The sequence below is a fragment of the Phaseolus vulgaris genome, chromosome 5 (genome assembly GCF_051622355.1).
Source record: "Phaseolus vulgaris cultivar YP4 chromosome 5, ASM5162235v1, whole genome shotgun sequence".
NCBI classification, from domain to species: domain Eukaryota; kingdom Viridiplantae; phylum Streptophyta; class Magnoliopsida; order Fabales; family Fabaceae; genus Phaseolus; species Phaseolus vulgaris.
The window spans coordinates 43,024,650-43,046,586 of record NC_143502.1 but is presented as its reverse complement, the minus strand read 5'-3'; the positions used below and the strand labels follow the sequence as shown (position 1 = coordinate 43,046,586).

General features: G+C 31.0%; 1 protein-coding gene and 1 non-coding gene across 7 annotated transcripts; both read right to left on the bottom strand.

Annotated features, from left to right (window-relative positions):
• Positions 1-702, bottom strand: LOC137834437 (MAPK kinase substrate protein At1g80180). The gene has a single exon (XR_016521139.1). It is a non-coding gene; the product is annotated as an MAPK kinase substrate protein At1g80180 (transcript).
• Positions 703-2,089: 1,387 nt separating this feature from the next.
• On the bottom strand, positions 2,090-18,635 carry ABCC13 (multidrug resistance-associated protein 11). 6 transcript variants are annotated; one of them, XM_068644806.2, is made up of 37 exons: positions 18,466-18,602; positions 17,927-17,967; positions 17,721-17,820; positions 17,245-17,400; positions 17,015-17,146; positions 16,777-16,877; positions 16,469-16,532; positions 15,842-16,093; positions 14,874-14,943; positions 14,473-14,533; positions 13,480-13,567; positions 13,175-13,293; positions 12,678-12,775; positions 11,993-12,059; positions 11,220-11,337; positions 10,949-11,065; positions 10,752-10,832; positions 10,427-10,663; positions 10,011-10,112; positions 9,864-9,931; positions 9,599-9,730; positions 9,343-9,490; positions 8,862-9,145; positions 8,594-8,753; positions 7,951-8,126; positions 7,759-7,870; positions 7,607-7,660; positions 7,236-7,358; positions 6,284-6,382; positions 6,013-6,105; positions 5,828-5,938; positions 5,582-5,743; positions 5,304-5,491; positions 4,943-5,132; positions 4,454-4,621; positions 4,262-4,364; positions 2,090-2,488 (listed from the first exon to the last, which is right to left on the bottom strand). In XM_068644806.2, the coding sequence occupies exons 1-36, from the start codon at positions 18,598-18,600 to the stop codon at positions 4,284-4,286; spliced, it is 4,488 nt and encodes a 1,495-aa protein (XP_068500907.2). In that variant the 5' UTR covers positions 18,601-18,602; the 3' UTR covers positions 2,090-2,488; positions 4,262-4,283. The 6 variants fall into 6 exon arrangements, 5 of the variants coding, with proteins under 5 accessions (XP_068500907.2, XP_068500906.2, XP_068500904.2 ...); XM_068644805.2 differs by having other exon boundaries at positions 2,090-2,485; XR_016520994.1 differs by lacking the exon at positions 2,090-2,488 and having other exon boundaries at positions 3,950-4,364; positions 7,951-8,010.
• Positions 18,636-21,937: the final 3,302 nt, after the last annotated feature.

Sequence of the window (21,937 nt, the reverse complement as noted above, 5' to 3'; positions counted from 1 at the left end):
TTAAGAAAAGAGAAGTAATAGAGTAGTGAGGTGATGATTATGTCCTTAATTTAATATAAATTCAACTCAACCGGCCCTACACTACCAACCTAAAAGTGAAAACATTACATCATAAAACCAAAGAGTAGAAACCTCGCCGGAATATTCTTTCTCCGTCGCCTGCAACAACCTCCACCCTCCGTCGTCTACCTCGCTCGATGCTTCGCGGCCATAGTCCGTTGCGGCTTGCTGTGGTCCCGCGGCGGTGTTTTTCCGAACGCGGCGCAGAAGCCGCATGCAGAGAGTCTGGGAGACGGAGGCTCGATCGCCGGCGATACTTTTCCGGTGCGGTAGGCGCGAGCTCCGCCGCTGGTGCGGGTTCTCTGGAGAGGCGGCGCCGGTTGAAGTTGAAGGTCTTTAGTATGATCGGCGTCGTTGTTTTGGTGTTGGTTATTGAGTTTGTTGAATTCCTCTGATAAGAACTTATCGTCCCAAACGAAGCCGGAAGAACCCTGCCTCCTGAAGGAAACTGCAGATCTTTGAAGACCAGCCATGGCAGAGAGAGTAAGCAATTCTGAATTTTGGCTCTATTTCACACCAATTTCTCTAACTGTTTATCTGTGGTTGTTGTGTTGTGTTCACTTTTCTTCTCTATGCACATAATAAATAAATGAGAGAGAGAGGGGACAGTTGGTGAAGGTGAAGAAAATGTTTAAAAGTGGTTCATAGAAGTCTCCTATTAAGCCATTAGTAATCCCTCATTATTACACTTCACAATTTCAAATTTTTTTTTAAGAAATATAGTAGAAGACATCGTTATAAAACTTGACACCATAGTTATACCGACATACCAAGTAACAATAATCATTTATAATACATATCGACATATTAAGTAACAATCATCATCTGTAATACATATCGACATATCAAGTAACAATAATCATCTGATATCATCGACATATCAAGTAACAATAATCATCTGATATCACATGAAGGACTAAATGAAAGACTATTATATAAACAAAATTGTTCATTATAAATAAATCATAAGTTAACAATTTTATCAAGGCATACATTCAATTTAATAAAAATATAAAAAATTATAAATTTAACTTTTTCACATTTTAACAATGGTCCCCTACTATAAATAATAAAAAAATAATAGTCTTCACAGTAAATATAACACAATTAACTTCAAAACAAACTATTAACTCAACTTTTATATATATATATATATTATTAAATGGTGGAGGGGGAAAAGTTGAATGTATATTTGAAAATATTAAATAAAGAATTTTTAATTAATGGGTTTTTAATTTGCGGTGGATATAAAAAATGATGGGCATTATGAGTTTGTGCGCAATTTAGCATGAGAGACGGGGTGTTAGGTCCACCAAGTGAGTGAGTGTGTGCACACTAACTCCACCGGCCTGTCATATCATAATCCCTCAATGAATCAAACTAACAAAACGCATTCACCTCCTTGTCGCCTCTAATAATACCTTTAATTATTTCTATTTGGAATTCGTCTTAAATTATTATAATATATTTACTTATATGCTTATTATAATAATAATATAATCTAATAATATAATTTACTAGTACTCTCTTTATCTAATGTTATATATTTTGCACGCATAGAAAATATTTACTTTGAAAAAAAAACTTAAGAATTTATTGATATAAAATGAAGTGCAAAAAGAGAATTTACCTTAAAAATATGTTTTAGACTATATTTGTTATTATAGATCTACAAACAATCTTCTTTTTTTTTTTACCTATCAGCTTATCTTCTTCTTTTTTGACCTATAAGTTTTTTGATATTCTATTTAGACTTTTCAGTTACAGTGCTTACTTGATTTGGGTTTGAATATAATTTATGAATTCTTATTTACTAAACTAAATTAACTGGAACTCTCGATCTATGGTCTTAGTAGTTGTTCTCGAGTAGGTGTACACTTAAAAGAAGTTCCGATGATAAAATCATATTTTAGTTAATTATTATATAAAATTCACTATATTTAACTCTTGGGTTAATCACCTATTTATAGTATTTTTTATTAAGCTTAAGATCTAATTGAACATTTTCTCTTTGCATCTAATATTTATTAATGGGTTTTGCCAGCCTAGACAGTACCCATTTACTTTCATTTCCTTAAAAAAAATGATACCAAGAATATTTAAAAGTTAAATAAATAAATTACAAATTCTTTAAAGCAAGAAAATTATGAGCAAAATAATACAATTTTATCAAGTTACAAACGGAAACAAGAAAATAAAGGTTTAAGTTAGATAGTTTGAAATAAAATCTATGCCCATGAGACTTGCTAACAGCAAGGAGGATACTCCTAAAGGAGGCCATTTGATCTCAGTGTAACCATGAAATCTGCACACCAGTTTCCTTCGCGGAAGAGAATGTAGATATTGAATGCTCTTGTACAGAGGCAATGATGGTTGCATAGTTACAGTACTTCTAGGAGTCGAATGCTCCCGGAATGATTGGTATCTACTACCAATTCATGGAGGTAAATATATTAATTAATTAAAGTGTATATTAACATTAATTAAATACTATAAATAAGTGTAACAATTATGTAAAGATCAACATTATCCAAGACTATATAGAACAATAATTATCTCATAAAGGTTAACATTATCCAAGCTAGTTTTCCATAACAATGTGACATTAGATCCAAGCATTTCCAAAATGGCATTAATCAAACCAACTTTGCTTCTTTTAGGCCGCATCATATTTAACTCTTTTCCACTCATAATTCGTTGCATTAAAGACATTGCCACCAATTTAATTCTCAAGTTCAGAATCCCGTTCAAGACTTATTAGAATGAAAAGTCGTATATGAAATATGAAATATCAGGGTCTCTTCTAGGACAAAAGAAAAAGTTCATTTCCCACTAACGGTAAAGTCTTTGTACAGCAGTTCATTAATGACTAAAAAACATAAAATTGAATTTATTAAATTAACATAATATAATTTGTTAGACTTGAATTGATCAATTTCAATAGAATGAAGTATTTCTAAAGTTCATTCATAAAGTCAATATAGTATAAAATTAATGACTTTAATCAATGACCTATAAGATTAGGTCTTAGACTAAATCTAAAGCTATATTCAATGGTACGTGTAACCATTTTATTTATTGAGATCGTGTCATTCTATATAGAAAATGAATTATCTTATTTATTTTTTAATCAAGGAAATAATAATTCATAATAAGATTAGAGAAAGAGTGTGTCCGAAAAAAATACCTATTACTAGTAGTATAGGTGTGTTTCTAAATAATCATTGAGTGCCCAATCTCAGGTTCGTTTACATCTGTTCCCATTTATAAAAAAAAAAACTAAATTTGTTTAATTTTATTTATAAAAACATATTTTCGAACTAGTTCCTTGCAAAATTATTTATGTACCCTAGATTTATTAAGAAATGTATTTTTGAGACATTAATGTAAGGATAATTTTGGAATGATAGCATAATTTGTTATACTTTTATAAATTGGAACAGAAGCAGGTAAATAAAAGGATTTAAGTTAGCAATTGAAAGTTGGCAGTTTCCTCCTGTACCCCTACATTTTTCTTCCTACACCCCACAATGTTATGCAAAGACCAAACTGTCCCTATTACTTTTTAGAAACCCTAAAATGCATTTGAACTGTATTTTTTTTTATTATGATTATGGAATCCGAAAAAACTTCGGATTAGCATTTCTGGTAAAATTTCGGATCACCAATCCATAATTTAAAATATGCATTTCACATTCAAAAATCCATCATTCAAAAAAAGCATTCTGGATCCACAAATCCATAACAGAAATGTGCATTCCAGATTCAGAAATCCATAATTAAAAAAAAAAACATTCTGATCCACCAATCCGTAACAGAATTAGACTTTCGAATTCAGCAATTTGGAAATCAATAATTATGTAAAAATTGCTTCCGGAACACACCCTCATCCAAAAAAAAATGATTCAGTTCTGAATTGATGAATCCGTAGCACACTCCCATATCCCTATTTCCAGTAACCACGATGCCCTTTTTCATATAAAAGGTCAAGGCCAGTTTCGGAATTTAGAAAATTGTGGGAGTGCAGGAAGAAAAACATAGGGGTGCAGGAAGAAGAAGCCTTGAATGTTATGCTGTCACCTCACCTGTTGTTGGCTAAAAGTAGTTCTACTAACTTAGATGAAAAGTCGAGAACATGTTTTGCAGTTGCATTGATCTAGGCAATTGAAAGTTTGGATTTGATATTTTACAGTAGGCATACCATCACAGAAAGGATTCCATGGCTACATTGCTGAAGCTCTAACAAAACTAGAAAATATCGAGCTGTCGTCTTTCAGAAGAACCTGTGGGTTACCCTGTTCAACCTACGCGGACGAGGGAGGAAAGCTCATGTTATTTCATCTTGCCTCATTCTTTTCTAATAATGACACCAAATTACATGAATAAAGCATACCAGTTTCCCGTGGTCAAGAATCAGAATGTTGTCCATATTTACAACAGTTGAAATCCGGTGAGCAATTGTGAGGACTGTCATTCCTTTGCATTCTCCAGATATGGTAGTTTGCAGCAGTGAAGCAGTTTGAATGTCTACATTGGCTGTGCATTCATCCAAACAGAGAACCTAAAAGGGCAAGAGGAACCTCTCACTAAGATTTGGAAGTGGCATGTCATATTTTCTCCAGAAACATTTTTTTTAATACATATTGAAAACTTACTTGAGTGAATTTCAAAATTGATTCATAAACCAATAAATCTTATTAAAATAGACTATAATAACATTTTAAAAAGTAAATTTTAAGTTTAATTCAATTTTATAAAATTAGTATGTGAAATTTACATTCACTTATTTTCTATTTTTTATAATTTAGTCGTATATTAAAGTTGTTTGTTAACAAGAAATAAAAAAAGTCAAAGACCAAAATTCCTTAATCATGATTCTTACCTTGGAAGATTTCAAAAGTGCACGTGCGAGGCAAAGAAGTTGTCGCTGGCCAACTGAAAATGGCATCCCTCCTTCCTTTACAAGAAGGTCCAGCCCTCCAGCTATTTCTACTTCCTCTTTCACATGGCACTTTTCCAATGCATTCCAAATTTTTAAGTCATCATTCATTTTGAAAGGATCTAGGTTATCCCTAGAACATTGAGAATACAGAGTGTTATGTAGAGATGAAGTGTAGGTGCAGTCAGAGTAAATGCTAATACAGTTTCTTCTTGAAAAGAATGTAAGAACATTATCATCTAGAAGGAGCTAAATCAGAGGTTGCATCAGAAGTATTTTAAGTGAAAAAATCCAAATGAAGTACCTTAATGATCCTTCGAACAAAAATGGACTCTGAGGAACAATGGCCAAATGTGTACGTAGTTCTCTGACCGGAATATTTTTAATATCCACGCCATCAATTGAGATAGAGCCTGTACATATTGGAGTAAGACGGAAAAGAGCATTTAACACACTGGACTTTCCAGCACCTGTTCTTCCAATTATTCCAACCTGAATACATTTCACGCAATTAGTATTAAACGTAATGGGTGTGTTAAACCTAAGAAAACTTCAGTGCAAATTCAAAAGTAGTTCACGGACTTGTGTCCCTCCAGCAATTCTAAAACTAAGATTGCAGAGTGCAGCTGGCAAAGATGGTATATATTTCAAAGTAACACACTGGAATTCGATAAATCCTTGATTTGGCCAATCTGGATTCAAGTATAGGCATCCAGTTTGTTCTTCTTGAGGAATGTCCATGTACTAGAAAACATTAAACGAATATTAGGCATCAGCGTATATGTGTCTAAACATGTTTCAACTAAGGGAAATAAGTCTTATTCATACTTGAAGAGTTCTTTCAACTGAAACCATTTCCTTTTCTGTTTCAGTGAAGCTTGATAAAAAACTCCCCAATAAGGACACAATTGGAGCTGCATATGAGAGGGCCAATCCTACCTGTGGAAAAAAAAGTTCAATGTACAAAATCTGTTGATCAAATCAGAGATTTAATAAAAGGATAGCAAACAAACCAGTCCTGGGGTACCAAAGTTGATGGGCAGACTGCCATGAGATCCAATAACAGCCATCACAGCTATGAAGGAGATGATAAATGCACCTAATAACTGGAAGAAAGTAATTATTAGCAACAACTAATACTCCAGATTTAATACATATTCAAATTTAACCGATGGATGTACTTTATTTTTGCACGTAGAAATCTTGTAAAATGTAAAGTTTAAGGTGAATTGCTGTATTTTCTCATCTTGAAATGTCAATAAATATAATTGACTCAAAGACTACCTGGAGACGCAAGGAAAGCCACAAACTTGCCACTATCTCTGTGTAGGAAGTCTTCTGATACAACGTTATATGTTCAGTGAATTTGGTAAAGAAAAAGTCCTGGTAAAAATGATCATTGTATTATAGTTATTAGTTGCGCCAACTCACATGGCTAGTATAATTTTTCTCGGTACATAAGACAAACAACTAATTCATGTAGAAGACCAAAGAAAAAAAAACACTTTAAAGTACATTGAAAATCAAGAATTCAACCCTATAAAACCAGCTTGTAACATGAAGTTTCACCCACTTATACATTACAATTTGGTTTTATCTTTAGTCAATGTAAGATTTTCAACAAAAAAAAGTATCGCAAAAGGCACCACAACTAATTAAAGAAACCAAACAAATAATAAGCACCTCATAAGGTAGTTCAGTTGACAATGGTAGGTATTTCCAAGTAACCAAGGTGAAGGAAAAATATTGAATGTATTTCTAAATGTGATTACAATCTAAATTTATAGACTATTTACAATCTACTTAAGAAAAGAAATAATAGATAATTAAAGTTATACTAATCAAATCACCAAAAGATATTAAATATGTCCTAATAAATAGAAAACTGAATATGTACTAATTATGGAATAATTATCTCTTAATTACGCAACATAAAGGTAAAACAATTAGTTTCAAGCCACATCTAAATCTTTACTTAACAGTATAAATATCTTTTTGTAAGAAATTTCACATGGTAAACTGGTCTTCGCCAACACTGAAAACTACAATAGCCAGGTTCACTCCATATCATTACTATACATGACAAGAAAAGATTTTAAACAAATAGCTATTTTATCGTCCTCGGATCTTATTGATGTGATGTGCATGTTATATCTTAAGTACCCTTGTTCAGTAAAGTTCTTCAACATGATACAAAGTTCTATTTAAGATCATTACTTTAAAATTACATATTTACCTCAGATTTAAACGCCCTAATAGTTGATGATCCATCAAGTGTTTCAGTGAAAGATGAGTATATTGGAGAACGAGAAACACTATCCAGTCTTCGTAATTCTCTTGATGTTGACCTGTAGAAGAACTGAAGCCACTGCATAGATCAGTTGATTTTGATTGTCTATTATACCAAGTCAAAGAAGTGATTATGGTTTTAAACGTTTGAAACTCAAAAATACTGAAATAATTTATTTGTAGTATTATACCCTTATTTTATATTCCATAATTATGCGGGTTTCCAAATTCATACAATTTAATAACAAATAATCCTAATAGTTTTAGGAACTTACAAAGGAGAGCTTAAATAAGAGTGTCAACAAGAAAAAATAATACCTGAAGTCTACTGTAGATATACCAAAATGGTAATAGCAAGAGTAAGAAGAAGACCTACATAAAATCGAAAGATAAAAACAGATCATGGGGAACATTAACACAAATCTTGGTAGTTCCATAGTACATATGACAAACCAAGAAAATCAATGTACCTGTACGTAACACAAAATTATTGTAATACCCAACAAGCCTACGAAATTAGCTAGGAGAATGTTCAGAATGAATGGAAGTGAATCATCAATGGTATAAAGATCTGAAGATAACCTGCACAAAACATAATAAATCGTGAAACATAAATTTATATTATCATTATCTGCTATTCCCTGAAGACATCTTATTCTAACCTGTTCAGTATTCTCCCACCAGGGGTCTGATCAAAGAATTGGACAGGTGCATTCATAAGCCTGTTGAGCAATTTATTGTGTACCTTAGTTGCAGCTTGTAATCCACCAAATGCAAAAGAGAATGCCCTCACCAATGTGAAAAGGGAATTAATAATACAAAAGAGACATAGTATAGCCTGCACCATTAATTATCATCTCAAACAAATTAGAAAGTTACATTCAATAGTAGCTCATAGAGTGGTAGGTAAAATAGTCAGGTAATTTTAACGTACTACAAATGGTTTTAAAATAGTGAACCAAGAATTTCAAATAATGTTTAATACTGAAATTATCTGGAATTACAAGCTTCACTTAACTCCATTCTCCAGCATGATGTTTATAGGGGTGAAAGTGAGGAATTCGTTCTTTCTTTTCAATAGATTCAAACTCTTTAAACTGAAGTTTCCAATAAAAAACTCCTTTGCATTACTTAGAACTATTATAATTAAGAAAAATAATTGAACTATAAGTATTTCGTTTTGCACAAGACATATTTAATTGTCCACGAAATATTTGTTGTGCCATAAAATATTTAGTTGTCCATAAGTCATGTCCAGAAAGAAAAATGTACTATGCAAACTATCACTGCTGCTCATCCCCTTACCAGATAGAAGGAGATGGAATATCTTGTCTGACTGCCTTCTGCTGTTGTATCAACCCAATATGAAAGCCATAAATCATTTCCATTACGAGAAGCTTGCATCAGAATAGCTGATAGGCATATAATGACTGTCATGAACCAGCCAGTGAAGACAGCATAATTCCTTCAAAAGGCACTAAATTGTTAATCAACTATTGAAGATCACAAAATCCTATCTACAAACTGACAATACCCATACATATCTATCAGAGACGTTTATGTTTGTACTTACTTATACACTCCAATCTCAACTTTTCCCTCTTTCCTCAACTCAACTTCAACTATCTCCTGTGCTCCCTCCAGATCATGCACAATACCTGTATCAAGAAGAGACTGCTCCTTGGATTTGGAAGAAAGATTTGGGCTGCAAGATTGTCTATGATTCTGTAAAGCTGAATCAATTTCATTCAACGGAGAGAATTCTGTAAATGAATTAATTGGAAAGTCATGTGAATTTCCCATCCACTTTATGTGTCCCTTCTCCATTACAACAATCTTATCAGCAGAAGATATTGCCTGTACATAAATTGAGATGCATCAATAAGTTAATCCTTATATAAGTATACATTTTATAGAAATACCAAATATACAATACATATCTTCTGAAAAATATCAGAGAAAATATCATGTTCATCTGAATTTAATCGAAATACTTGACAAAACAACCAATGTAATTATGATCATAAATAATAGTTTTGAAGAGTCACAATAACCTGAATGTTATGGGTACAGAGCAATCGAGTTTTTCTCTGCATAAGGGGACCTAGAATGGCCTTGTATAAGATACATTGAGCAACTTGTACATCTACTGCACTCAGGACATCATCAAGCATAACAACAGCTGAGTCATGATACAATGCCCTGCTAATTGAACAGTATTAGAATTTAGAACAGCCTTTTTATAAAAATAATCAAGGCATAAAACCCCCCAAATATACTTATAATAAAAAGAGAATTGGAAGATAGCACCTTGCCAAAGCAAGACGTGCTCTCTGTCCACCCGATAAGTTGACTCCTTTCTCTCCAATATAAGCCATGTCACCTCCAATCATCAATGAGACATCAACATCTAATGCACATGCCTTCAGTGTATCAGTATACCTGTAAAGAGCATTAGTTCTTTTGGTTCGGTTCAAAAAATGTCTGCAAAGGTCAAGGTCACACTGAGCAGAAGAAAAAGGTCTAGATTAAAATTATGAGGTATAAAAAACTCCTAAAGTTGAAGGCATTATACCTTTCAGGATCATAGCTTTTCCCAAATAATATGTTGTCCCGCACCGTTCCAGATAAAATCCAAGGGACCTGCTGTGTGAGACTTTGAGGAAACAAAGAGCTAAGAAATTTCACTAGAGACTAAGCATATCAATTATCATATACAAACCTGAGGTACATAAGCAATGGATTCATTGGAATAAATAGAGCCACGAACAAGCTGCATTTCTCCAAGAATTGAATATAACAGGGATGATTTACCTGAACCAACCTGAATACACGCAGTTGGTGAAGTAATAATAGATATAACTAAGTTGTGCTTCACATATTAGAAGTAGGTTCATATATCAATTTGAATTGTGAATATTGAAATGCTAGTGATCTTGACAGATACAGAAGACTGAGTGAATGGAATCATGACATACATTATATATTTTGAACTAATGATCTCAAGCATCTATTTTTCTTTAGTTGTGATGCCAAAATATGATGGATGTGCATATCCCGTGAAATTACTTTACCATACAAGATTATTTGATTTTATTTGCTAAAGACATCTTGATAAAATTCAAACAAGGATCTGACCTCGCCAATAACTGCAACAAAGGAACCCTGGGACACACTTAGAGTCACATGATTCAACACCAAATTTAATGTTTGTTCCTCACTGCTTGACCAAGTACAACATGCATCTTGGATAAATACACCCAAACCTTGTACAGAATCAAGCTTTTCACTTAGGAATGAACTCGTGTCTCCCACTTCAACTTTATGTTCAGGACACGCGAGAAACCTACTCAACCGTCTGGAAGATATGATGGCCTGCAGTTATATTAACAGAAACAATTCATCCTAATGCATGTACAAATAAACTCAGTTCATAAAAAACTATGGAATATGGAAGACTCACATCAATCAATCCATTAATTACCCAAGGGAATGAATTTAGTGGAGAAATAAGGGTGTTGAACAAAGCAAGACAAGTGAAAACCTGCAATAGAGGTTTTCTACTGCATTAGATTTCTTAACAATGACAGAAAATAATTAAATGCAAAATAAAGAAGAAAAACTTGTCAGTAAGATTAGGTGAAATAAATTTGAATATACCATTGCAGCATCAAGTTGATGTCCCATCAATGCATAAAGTCCAAATGTGAAAAGAGAAAAGAGCGTTGGTGTTGAAGCCCAAAAGAAAACACACCATGCATCCAGGTACTTTCGAGTCTATAAAAAATGGATGAGACATGATGATAAAAATTAAATAAGACAGAAGGCAAACAATTTCCTTTTGCCATTCTTCAATACTACCTTAGTGGATTTCAGGAAATTTTTTACCGTTTTATCCATAAATAGATAAAATCAGAATATAAATTCTTACAGCTAAGTGTTTGACTTCCAAAGATCTTGTATTCATCAACCAACTAGAAAAAAGAAGTTCCCATCCATACATCTTCAAAGTGCGAATATACGTCAAAAGTTCTCCTGTCTTACGAATCCTATAAGAAAATCATAAATTTTAGTATTGCAAATATGCATGAACAGATTTCATTCATATTCATCCATCGTTTCAGTAAAATGAGAAAATCAGGCAAAGAATAATAAGCTGTTAATCTTAAGGGGCAGAAGATGAGAACGGGAATTCTCAAGATAAGTAACTGCTGGAAGAAAAATGAATTATATTCTTAAGAGTAAAAATTGCTTCTCAGCCAAGCCAAGACTTTACTTTCTAGGAACTCCGACCATTCACTGATAACTAGATAACCTCTTCAAACTCCAAAGCAAAAGAAATGATTGCACAAATGTTAGTATTTATGCATAGCAGCGTATGTGTTGCAAATTATTACATTACATGTCCATCAGAGACATGTGACTGTAACTTAAATTACTCTTTTAACATTGTGTCACAACTTCAGGAGTTAAGAGAATTTTAAGCAACATGCAATGCGCTGTGTGTCCTCTGTAAGAATATCGTTGATGGAAAAATTATATTGACATGTATAATATAATTGGAAAAGCAACACAAATTGTAATAACACAACTTGCAATTTTTGAGGAGGGAGCTGACCAAATGAATTAATGGAAATATGAAAGTCAAAGTATGACTTATCTTTGGAAACTTTCTACCAAATTAATCAATTTATTTATGGTTACCTTTCATCTTTCTCCTTCATCATCTGCTCAGTAGCCCTTGCAATCAATTGCGCTATCCATTTATTCACTGAAGATTAAAATTGAGTAATAAAACAAATATTAATTTTTTAAATAGATTAATGAACTTCAAGGTCAAGTAAATATTTCTTAAAAATGATCCAAAATAAAAAGCATCTGACTTCTAAGAGGGTCTCCAACAGGCTTTTTGTTCAAAATTCTTAGGATGAAGAAACTATTTCTTCAAGAAATCCCCCATTGGAGATAATATGCGTAGCACAACCAATTTCTTCACCTTAAGACTTGTTTCGTATAAAAGAAACAGTTTATTCAAAATAAAAACAATATTTTTATACCTTAAAACTCGTATGAGATATGCCCTAAGATACAAGTTAAATCAAAACAGATAGCAGACAAACATCCCTGAGAGTACAACTTAAATCAAATGTTATTGATACAGTATAAAATAAAAACTTCTCTCTAAATTCAGTTATTGATAATATTTAAGAAAAAATTACTGTTTGGATTTAAGAAACAAATCTATTTATAGATACAAACTTATATGCAAATTCATTCCAACTGATATTCGCCATGATGAACTCAAGCAGGTGAAAGAGGATTAAACATGGGTTGTAATGTAACAAGTGCGGCTTATTGTCACACACAAAATTCTAAGTGATATTTCTACCTGGTATCAATAAAATAGTTATTGCTAATCCAGATACAAATGCAAATTTGACTTGAGTATACAAAAGATACAGAGCCACTCCAATTTGTAGAGGCAGGCTGAAACAAAACAAAAATGCTTAAGATCTACACAAATTACATCATTAATTATTAACAGGAATGACTTCATATCAAATGTAAGCTACAGAAGATGTTTTCAGGTTAGCATAAATTCTATCAAATATATCTGATGTAAAACCCAATATTATCCCATACAGCTAAACCTCAGCAGGTTCAGTGAAACACTAAAGTAGCTTATACACATATCATATCTTTAACCCATAGAATAAATAACTCACGGCAACTTCATTGAATACCTGTGAATTTCATTCATAGTAAGACAAAATAAGTATCTTTTACAATTGATAAGTCTGTTGGGTACAGATATTTAAAGAGAACAGAAAAACAATATTGGTAAAATGTATTAGCATTAAGAAGTTTAAATTAAAAAGGGAATACCTCCACATATCATGGAAATTATTACACAAGTTCACAGTTCGGTCAGCATCTACTGACATAAATGTCTGAATTTCTCCATTTGTAAATTTTGAACGCTCTGCTAAGTTCAAACGTAGACACTTCAAACACATGAAACAATGTCTATATTTTAGTACCAAAGCATAATCATGAGCCACACTGTCAAAAGCCATGCATGCATCAGTAACAACACTAGGAGAGTATATAAAAAGAGTATGTGCATTTTATTATTACGAAAAACTATAATTTCAGCATTCACAAACAAATAAAATAAAAGAATTGCATACCTTCTCATAGATTAGAGTCATGATACTAGATCGCGGCTTCAGCTTCAGTTTGGAAAGATGAAAAGTATATTGTGTATCTAAAAAGGATCTAGACCAGAAGGACACTTCTCACTAATTGTTAGTTACTGGTAAATAAAGCCAAAAAACATCAAAGTTATGCTAACCCATACATTTAAATATTCATTGCTCAAAGTCCAACAGAATGCAACATAAAAATGTTGCTGGATACAAAGAAAATGCAATAAAGACATGACTAAAGGTTCACTGAGAGAAACCTTTCTCTTTGCCGTTCTGCACATAGTTGCTTTAAGAGGATTACAATTTCTGATTTGCAGACAGATTGGACAGAATTGTTTCAATTTTAGAAACATTGACTTTTTGTTTCTTTTTTTATATGTTAGAAGGTTAACTTTTCCCCTCCCTCAAGTTGCATTCTTCTCTTACCTACACTACTCTAGAAGCTTAAGTTGTTTATGTGGAGGCCTGTGGATGGTTTTATATCTCGAACACATTGATACAATTTCTTTTTCTGTTGAAAAAGAAGATAATGATTTTTTTTCTATTGGGTTCTCAATTCTAACTTTGTGAATTTAATCTTATTTACACAATTGAATTGCCATTTTATCTAATCAACTATGGTTGAATAATGGCGAGGAGTTATTCTATACAGTTTCATTTCATATTGTGTAAGATGAGGATTGCCTAAGCTTTGTAAGTTTTAATTAAGTCATATCCCTAGTTGATATGAGATTAAACACCATCTTAAGGCTACAAATAAGAAAACATCCAAAGGGGCAAGACTAAGGCATGTTAGGGATGACCACAATCAAGATAACTTTCTAACAATAACACACAATAAGAAAAGAAGAATGGCTTAAATCGAGCTTATTAAGTTTGGACAATCATCACCTGAACCTTAAACTTATTATACAGGAAAAACATATGGGTGAATTATAATATAATAAACTATATAACTACAAGAGTTAAACTTACTTAATTATAGAGGTGAGCCCCAAGGATAATGCAAGTAAATACCCATCCAAATTCGCTGAACCTGGAAGAAATAACAAAATGGAACCAAATTTTTATGAAGTTTTCTTGTTGCAGTTGATGGATATGCAGATAGAAGAAAATTATTTAAGGAAAAAAAAAGGAATGACATAACCATCACCATAACCATGTTTATGTTAATATATTTGACATGTAAATGTTTGCAATGTTTTCAACTGATGTATAAAGTTATGCATCAAGGAATGTGAAATAAAAGTATAGTGCATAAAAGGAATAAAGTAATGAAGAAGCTTATCAAATAAGAGGATAACTAAAGCTTCGGTACAAGTCAAAATTTTAATAATCAATAGTGGAGAAACACAAACTATTACTCCTTGTAATACCTTGTTGAAGAAACTGGATCAGCTTATTGAGAAGCAATGGTCCCGCAAAACCAATACAATCATTAATCACCTGGAAGTTGTAGATGCATAAATAAATTGAAACAAGATAAAATAAAGCATAGTCAGATTAAATTTTGGTTTATTTATGAAATAAAAGACACCAAATACAAAATAGAAGGACATGATAAAGACTCATTATCATATGGAAACATCCTGTTTTGTCCCTTGTAACTAATAAGTATATATGCCAAGTGTCAGGTGTCAATCCCATTAAAATTATGTAATAATCCAGGTAATCCTACTTAAGTGATCTTATTTTTAAATTGACATGATAAACAATTCAGAGTCATGTAAAGGTATCAATTACCTTTGGCCATGGGATGCTATATACAAACTATGAAACATTCTCTACTTATTTAGAAATTGATAAGGATCGTATTCTTCTAATAAAGATGTCTAGGTACAAGTAAAACATGTTATGACATCCAAGCTGTCATACTATCAATATATTTTCCAGTGGCACCAACCGAAATTTCTAGGCACATAAACAATCAGTTATCTATCACAACAATAGTTAGGAACCTATCACTATTTTGATGATAGCCCTTGAACCATTGGTTGTTACTGAATTCAATGTATAGTACAAAACAAAAGGCATCTTCTGTAGACATAAACTTCTGAGCTACAGAACAGGGATTAAATTTCCTTTCATCTCAAGATAAAAAAAATGCTAGAACTTCCATCTCCACGGAAAAAGTCAGAATCCCATGTTGGAAATGAAAATTCAAAATGTTGAAGAAGGGTATTACATGGTTGGACGAATTAGATTCCAGAAGTCCATAGCAGCCTAAACATATGGTGTAAATATTGCGTATAAAGACTAAAGAGTAATGCACAAGCTTTGGTTTCCATCAACATAGATTTATCCAGTGTGCAGGAGGAAAACATGATTTCCTATTGAAAAATACCTTTAATAAACCCAGGCGGAGATATGGCCATCCATATGCACTACATAGTGCTCTAAATAAAGATGCGTTAGAACCATTGTTACTCAGTTGAGCTTGCCAGCAGGATAAAATCACATCATGACAGGAAGAAGGACCCATATCAGTAGGTAGTGGCAATAGGTCATCATAGTCTAATTGTTTTACCACACCATGATTCATTACTGGAGTTATGAAGTTGAAAGTCATCAAATCCCAAAAGTTTCCATCATTTCCCTACATAGAAAGAATATTAATAAAAGTAAATAGTAAAAACATATCACTCTTACAAATTGGAAATAAAAATAACATAATAAAACAACATGAAAAGAGTATATTTTCTTTAAAATATAAGCCAAACATGTAATTATCTCCAAAATAATTATGGAATCTCTGTAATTATCAAAAGCCCCATACTTAAAAAAGAAGTTATACATTTCCCTTTAACTTTTCCACCAACCAACTACTCAAAAAGCACACAAGAACTAAATTGTATTTAAATTCAAAAATTATACTCTACACTTCATCCCATACAAAATGGAGACTAATTATTTTGAGAGTAAGCAAAGGAGTCTATGAAGAGAATTATGTTTGGTGACTACTTAAACTTACAAGGTCTTCATAACCACCTTCCTCAAGGTCCACGCCATTTGAAAGAAGTGGATCTTCCAAAACACTAAAATTGTGACAGCAGAATCAGTCGAGATTTAAATGTGCTCTAGAAACAAAATGTAATTTTCATATCTCTATACTAAATCACATATACTATCAAATGAATGCACTATGCCTGCTACTACAATCAAATCAAGAGAGAAAGATTATTAATTTTACTATATGCTTTTAAAATTTTATCTAATCCTTATCACTAATTTTATGGAAAAAAGAAAGTGACCATGTAAGAAACACATGCCAGTATGTACCTGCTTTTGTAAGATGGTCTCTTTATCCTAATCACATTGATGGCTATGCCAAATGAGATATTCAAGAGAACAACTAAACTTTCGATGATGCATATTGAAACCTACAATTAAAATTGTGTCAATCTTTCACATGTAACTAACTGATTTACAAACTATTTGAAAACGAAAAAAATTGTTAGTAATAAAGGTAAACTTGTCATGCCCAATTAAAAAAAACTAAGCCAGGAAATAATAGCACCTTCAATGATGAAATCTTTGTCATCAAATATAAAACTGCCAATATTGCTTTCGGAATCCACCAGAAACATAAGACACGATTGAAGACAATGTGATGACTGCTGGCACACTTTGTGAAGAAAATAATATTTATCTACACATAGATACGACTGAATAATTACACCACAAGCTATCAAATGCATTAAACTCTACATAACACAGTAGCTGACATCTAAAAGTCAGGAAACTTACCCACACCATCAACTCAGAACAGCTATAGAACCATTTATGATATCCAACAAAGTGACTACTATGCTCTTTCTTCCACTGAAAAAATATGTCTACAATTGAAAGACATGCTCCAACAGCTGGTATAAAATCCAGGACAAATTTTTCTTGAAAGGTCATCTGTTTATTCAATGTAAAGCATCAAATATATGAATATCATTATTTGTCTCAGGTACATACTACTGTAGAATACAGAAACTATATGTGGGGGTAATGATAGCTTTTCCAGGTGAACCAGACAATTTTAATTCAACAAAGTTTGACAATTATGGACAATCACGAGTTGTAGAGAATACCTTACAAAGAAACACTACAGGATTAGAAGGCTCGCAAGTAAGTGTTGTGTAAACAGAATACAGAGACCAGTTTATAGATTTTTAACATAATTTTTTTAGTAGTTTTCTAGTGCCTTCTCAAAAACCTCTAAGATCAGGTAGTACCTGGCCATCTGACCTTCGAACTCCTCGACCAATCTTCTGACTAAATCCAGGCACAACGACCATAACAACCGTCACTATGTTAACTGCAAAACCTAAAACAGTAGGAGATATTAAGGAAAATCAATTCATATGTGCGTGTGTGTGTATATATATATATATAATCAGTGAATGAGCTGAAACTAAAATATCAAAAAGAATGAGGATATATGTCTTCAAAGCAGTCAGAAAACCTCTCTCCATCCCAAATCTGTAAACCAGGAAAAAAAGTGCAAGTCAGGATGAGAGTCCAATGAATTTTCATGATCTTTAATGTATAAACATTAAGGCACACTATGATATTCCTTTCATTTTGAGTCATTCATCAATCTCAAGAAATGTTAGTCACTCAGATGGCAGTGACACGGAAGTATAGTTAATTTTGAAGTCAACTGAAACGAAGAAAAAGATTCATATGATTGTTCAATCACATGATCTCAAAACCACAGAACAAGAATTTAGTAACAAACGCGATAAATGCATATTAAGAGTCTTCATGCAGTAGAGAATTGCAGTTTCTTTGAACAGAGTAAGAAACGAACACAGGTAGAAACATGCAATAGTAAAACATTGGAATCTAAAACAGAATGACAAATAAAATGGTGGAGGTTGATTAAACTTCGGAAATGTATGGCTGCCGGAGACAAGTGTTGGTTTCTTGCAGAAAAGAGAGAAAAGAAAAACATTGGAAAGAGGAAGAGATGCGTACGAATGGAGAATTAGGGCAAACTCGATGCAGAAAATCGTCCATGGAAGAGAAGAAGAGGAAGAGACAGAGAAAGAGTGAGTCACGCAAATGGTGTGCTTTGCGGTGCTTTATACTTCTCAATGTGTGTTCATGCATAAAAAAAAGGCGCTAGTTCTTGGATTTTTTTTTTCGTTGTCTGAGATATGCAAAAATTTATTTATCTATGTAAACTTTAATTTTAATATTAATATTTTTTAAAATATACAACATGACAAAAATAGTAGTATTTAAAAAAATATTATTATTATATAAAAATACAAATTATTTTTAACTCAACTTTTAATTATGCATTATGCATGACAAATATTTTTATATAAAACATTTCCAATTTCGCTAACGAAATTTTTTACAATAAATATTTATATAAATTATTAATGTATTTTATCTTAATTTAATTATTTTTAATTTTTTAATCAATGTTAGCAAAAGTATAATATTTTATACAATAATTTGAGTGAATTTGTTTAAACTGTATAATTGCAACAAATGAATACTTCCGTAATTAAAATTATTTAAATGTGATTTTAACTATTAACTAACTTTTTTATACTTTAAACTTAGCTTAATTATATATACTTAAAGATTTGATTTGGATTACTGCCCTTGAATGAAGTCAGAGTATTAAAAAACCTATACAATAAATTAAAGAAAAGTGAACAAAACTAAATTTCAGAAAATCCAAAATTAACTGTCATGTGTATGTCATATGAATGGAATAAGAAAAATAAAATTAATGGGATAATATCTATTATAGAATTAAATAGATGTGTTAAAAGACATGTGCAAAGCACTAAATAGCAAAGTTGGGGTACTAAAAGCAGAATAAGACACAAAATTATTCAAAGAAACTAAAAGCTCTATAATATGTTTATAAATATAATTTACAACAACATAAATTTCACTGCATCCCTTAATACCCAATAAAAAAAAATATATATTGACAAATTGTATCAATCTATAACTCTATTTTTATGTCTATAATTACCTTTTTACATAAAATGATTAAAATATATTTTTTTCGTGGTATCAGTCCCAAGTGTTTTTACTGAAAATGAATTCAGAGAGTGTAACTCAAGTGAAAATTGTGTGCATTATTCCGATTTTAAGTTCGATAAATAACAAATCACCCTATCTAATATATTGTTCATTTTAAATATCAATGTTTTATCACGATTTTGTCTTCATAAATTAAAAAATGAAGAATTATATAAAACCTCACCTGAATAATGTGAAACTATATTCACAATACCGACACAGAATAATTTTCAATATATCATTGAAAAAAAAGAGTTGTGTTTCAGAATTCACATGGAAACTTTGTGCATAGATGATAAAGATATTAAAGGAAGAAAGTACATTAAAAGATGGGATAAGGATTTGATTAAAGTTTGAGGAATCTTTGCTCAGTTAAAATCTGAACTCACTTTTATGTGCAAATGCAGTGGCCTTACTCGTGCTATACATGTCACACTTCCACTGAACTTAAATACATATACCAAAATATTCTTAAATGCGTATACAGAATAAAAGAAATGGACATTTTAAAAATTTATAAGAATAATTTGATTAAAAATTATAAATTCATTATACCTTATATCTTTTAATTTTAGGTTACTTATTTCTATATTTTCCTATGTCTAACTTCAATTAGCCTATTGTTATTTTTAATTTTAATCGTTTGTTGGTCAAAGACAAAGTATGGTTAATTTGATATTGTTTATTATTTTACTCATGTTATTTTATATTAATGTCTATTGTGGATAATTCTTTTTAATTAAAGTTGTTTTTTACTGTACCTGTTTGGAGAAAGTTATAACATATCATTGGATAGTTGACTTATTGACTATTGCAAGTATAAACACATAATTAGTAGTAAATATTCATTTATCAATATTACTTACAAAATCCAAATTAACATAATTTTGATCACCAAAACATAATGTAACACTTAATATTACTTTCATTTGTCTAATGATACTCTTAATAACATTTTAATGGTCTTTTAGTGTAAAATGGGATGAATTGGTTGAATAAAATACCTCTTCAAATTAAACAATTCATCCTCAACTTTTATGAAGAGGGTAAGGTTAAGTAATGACAATATTATAATGAAACAAAATCAAAATAATATAATAAAGATGAACAAATTATGCACACCCATTTTTATATTGGTTTGATTTACATTCAATTTAATTGAAAAATCTTAACTAGATTTTTCCACTATAATTTTTACATAAACAACAACAAAAATTATAACCTAAAGTGACAAATATTTCTCAAAAACTTACAATAAATAAAAAAAACCCTACATCACTTTCAATATTGATTGATGATCCTGATCAATGATATTTCTTCAAATGTAAAAGATAATTCTTATAAAAAACTCCAGAAAACCACTTAAAAACTTTCAAAAGTATTTGAAAATAGTAGCTAATTATGAGAACAATGAAATGTTCTTTTGTAGAGAAGTTTGAAAACATTTTCTATTGTTATTGATTGAGATAATAATTATAACTAAACATATCTAATTATTATGTTCTTTATTTAACTCAAAATGTTTTAAGCTAATGTAATTTTTATATTGCATAATATAACTGATTATTTATTATAATGATATTTTTTTTCTGAAACTCACAAAAATCAATTTTGACCAGGATAATAGACTATTAATTGAGATAATAAATTGTATATTGATTATAAACTTAATATAGCCAATTATTGTGTTAAAAAAATAGAAAATATAATTTTACCAAAAATAAATAATCAAAAGATCAACACATCAGCTAATACATATGGTACTTAAAGTATTGTTTTCTTCCTCTTTGTTTTGTTTCTAGAAATCATACTTGGTGATATCTTCTTCACCACAATAAATAAAAAATAAAAGTTCAAATTCTCACTTATGAATTCAAATATTATAGTTTGAGAAATAAAATGCATAGTAGTCCATTTCACTTAAATAACTTATTGCAAAATCAGTATTATTCCAACAAAAAATTGTTATTTTTAGTGACATTTGCATGTATATTGCTCTACTCATGTTACTAGTATTATTTTATATGTTTTCATTTAAATGTGATTGAAATAATTTATCTAAAAAAACTATAATTTAATAAATTTGAATTATTTTATTAAAAACAAATATTTAAAATTAAAATTAAAGTAATTTAAGTTTCTTATAAGTTATAACATTTATTGTCCAAACACAAATTTAAAATGTTTATCAAACGTGTTATACAATTACTTTAACCTTTTTTTAGTAACTTAAATACCATTGTTGTAATTTGGTCGAGCCACAACCACCATAAACTAAAAAAAAGCATTGTGGTTATAGCTAGTTTAATTCACATTACAAATAATCTAAAAAAGTTGTACTTGTGTGAATTTCGGTGCCTAAGTAATTTTAATCCTTGATACACAATTTAATGTCATA

What these genes read in the sequence shown, in the direction of transcription:
- ABCC13 (XM_068644803.2), bottom strand. Translation starts at nt 18,600, where the DNA reads ATGCATGAACACACATTGAGAAGTATAAAGCACCGCAAAGCACACCAT. An exon ending in CAAAGATTTCATCATTGAAG is followed by an intron (nt 16,878 to 17,014) that starts GTGCTATTATTT and finishes TTTTAATTGTAG; the next exon opens with GTTTCAATATGCATCATCGA. An exon ending in AATTTCCATGATATGTGGAG is followed by an intron (nt 12,776 to 13,174) that starts GTATTCCCTTTT and finishes GTTTTGTTTCAG; the next exon opens with CCTGCCTCTACAAATTGGAG.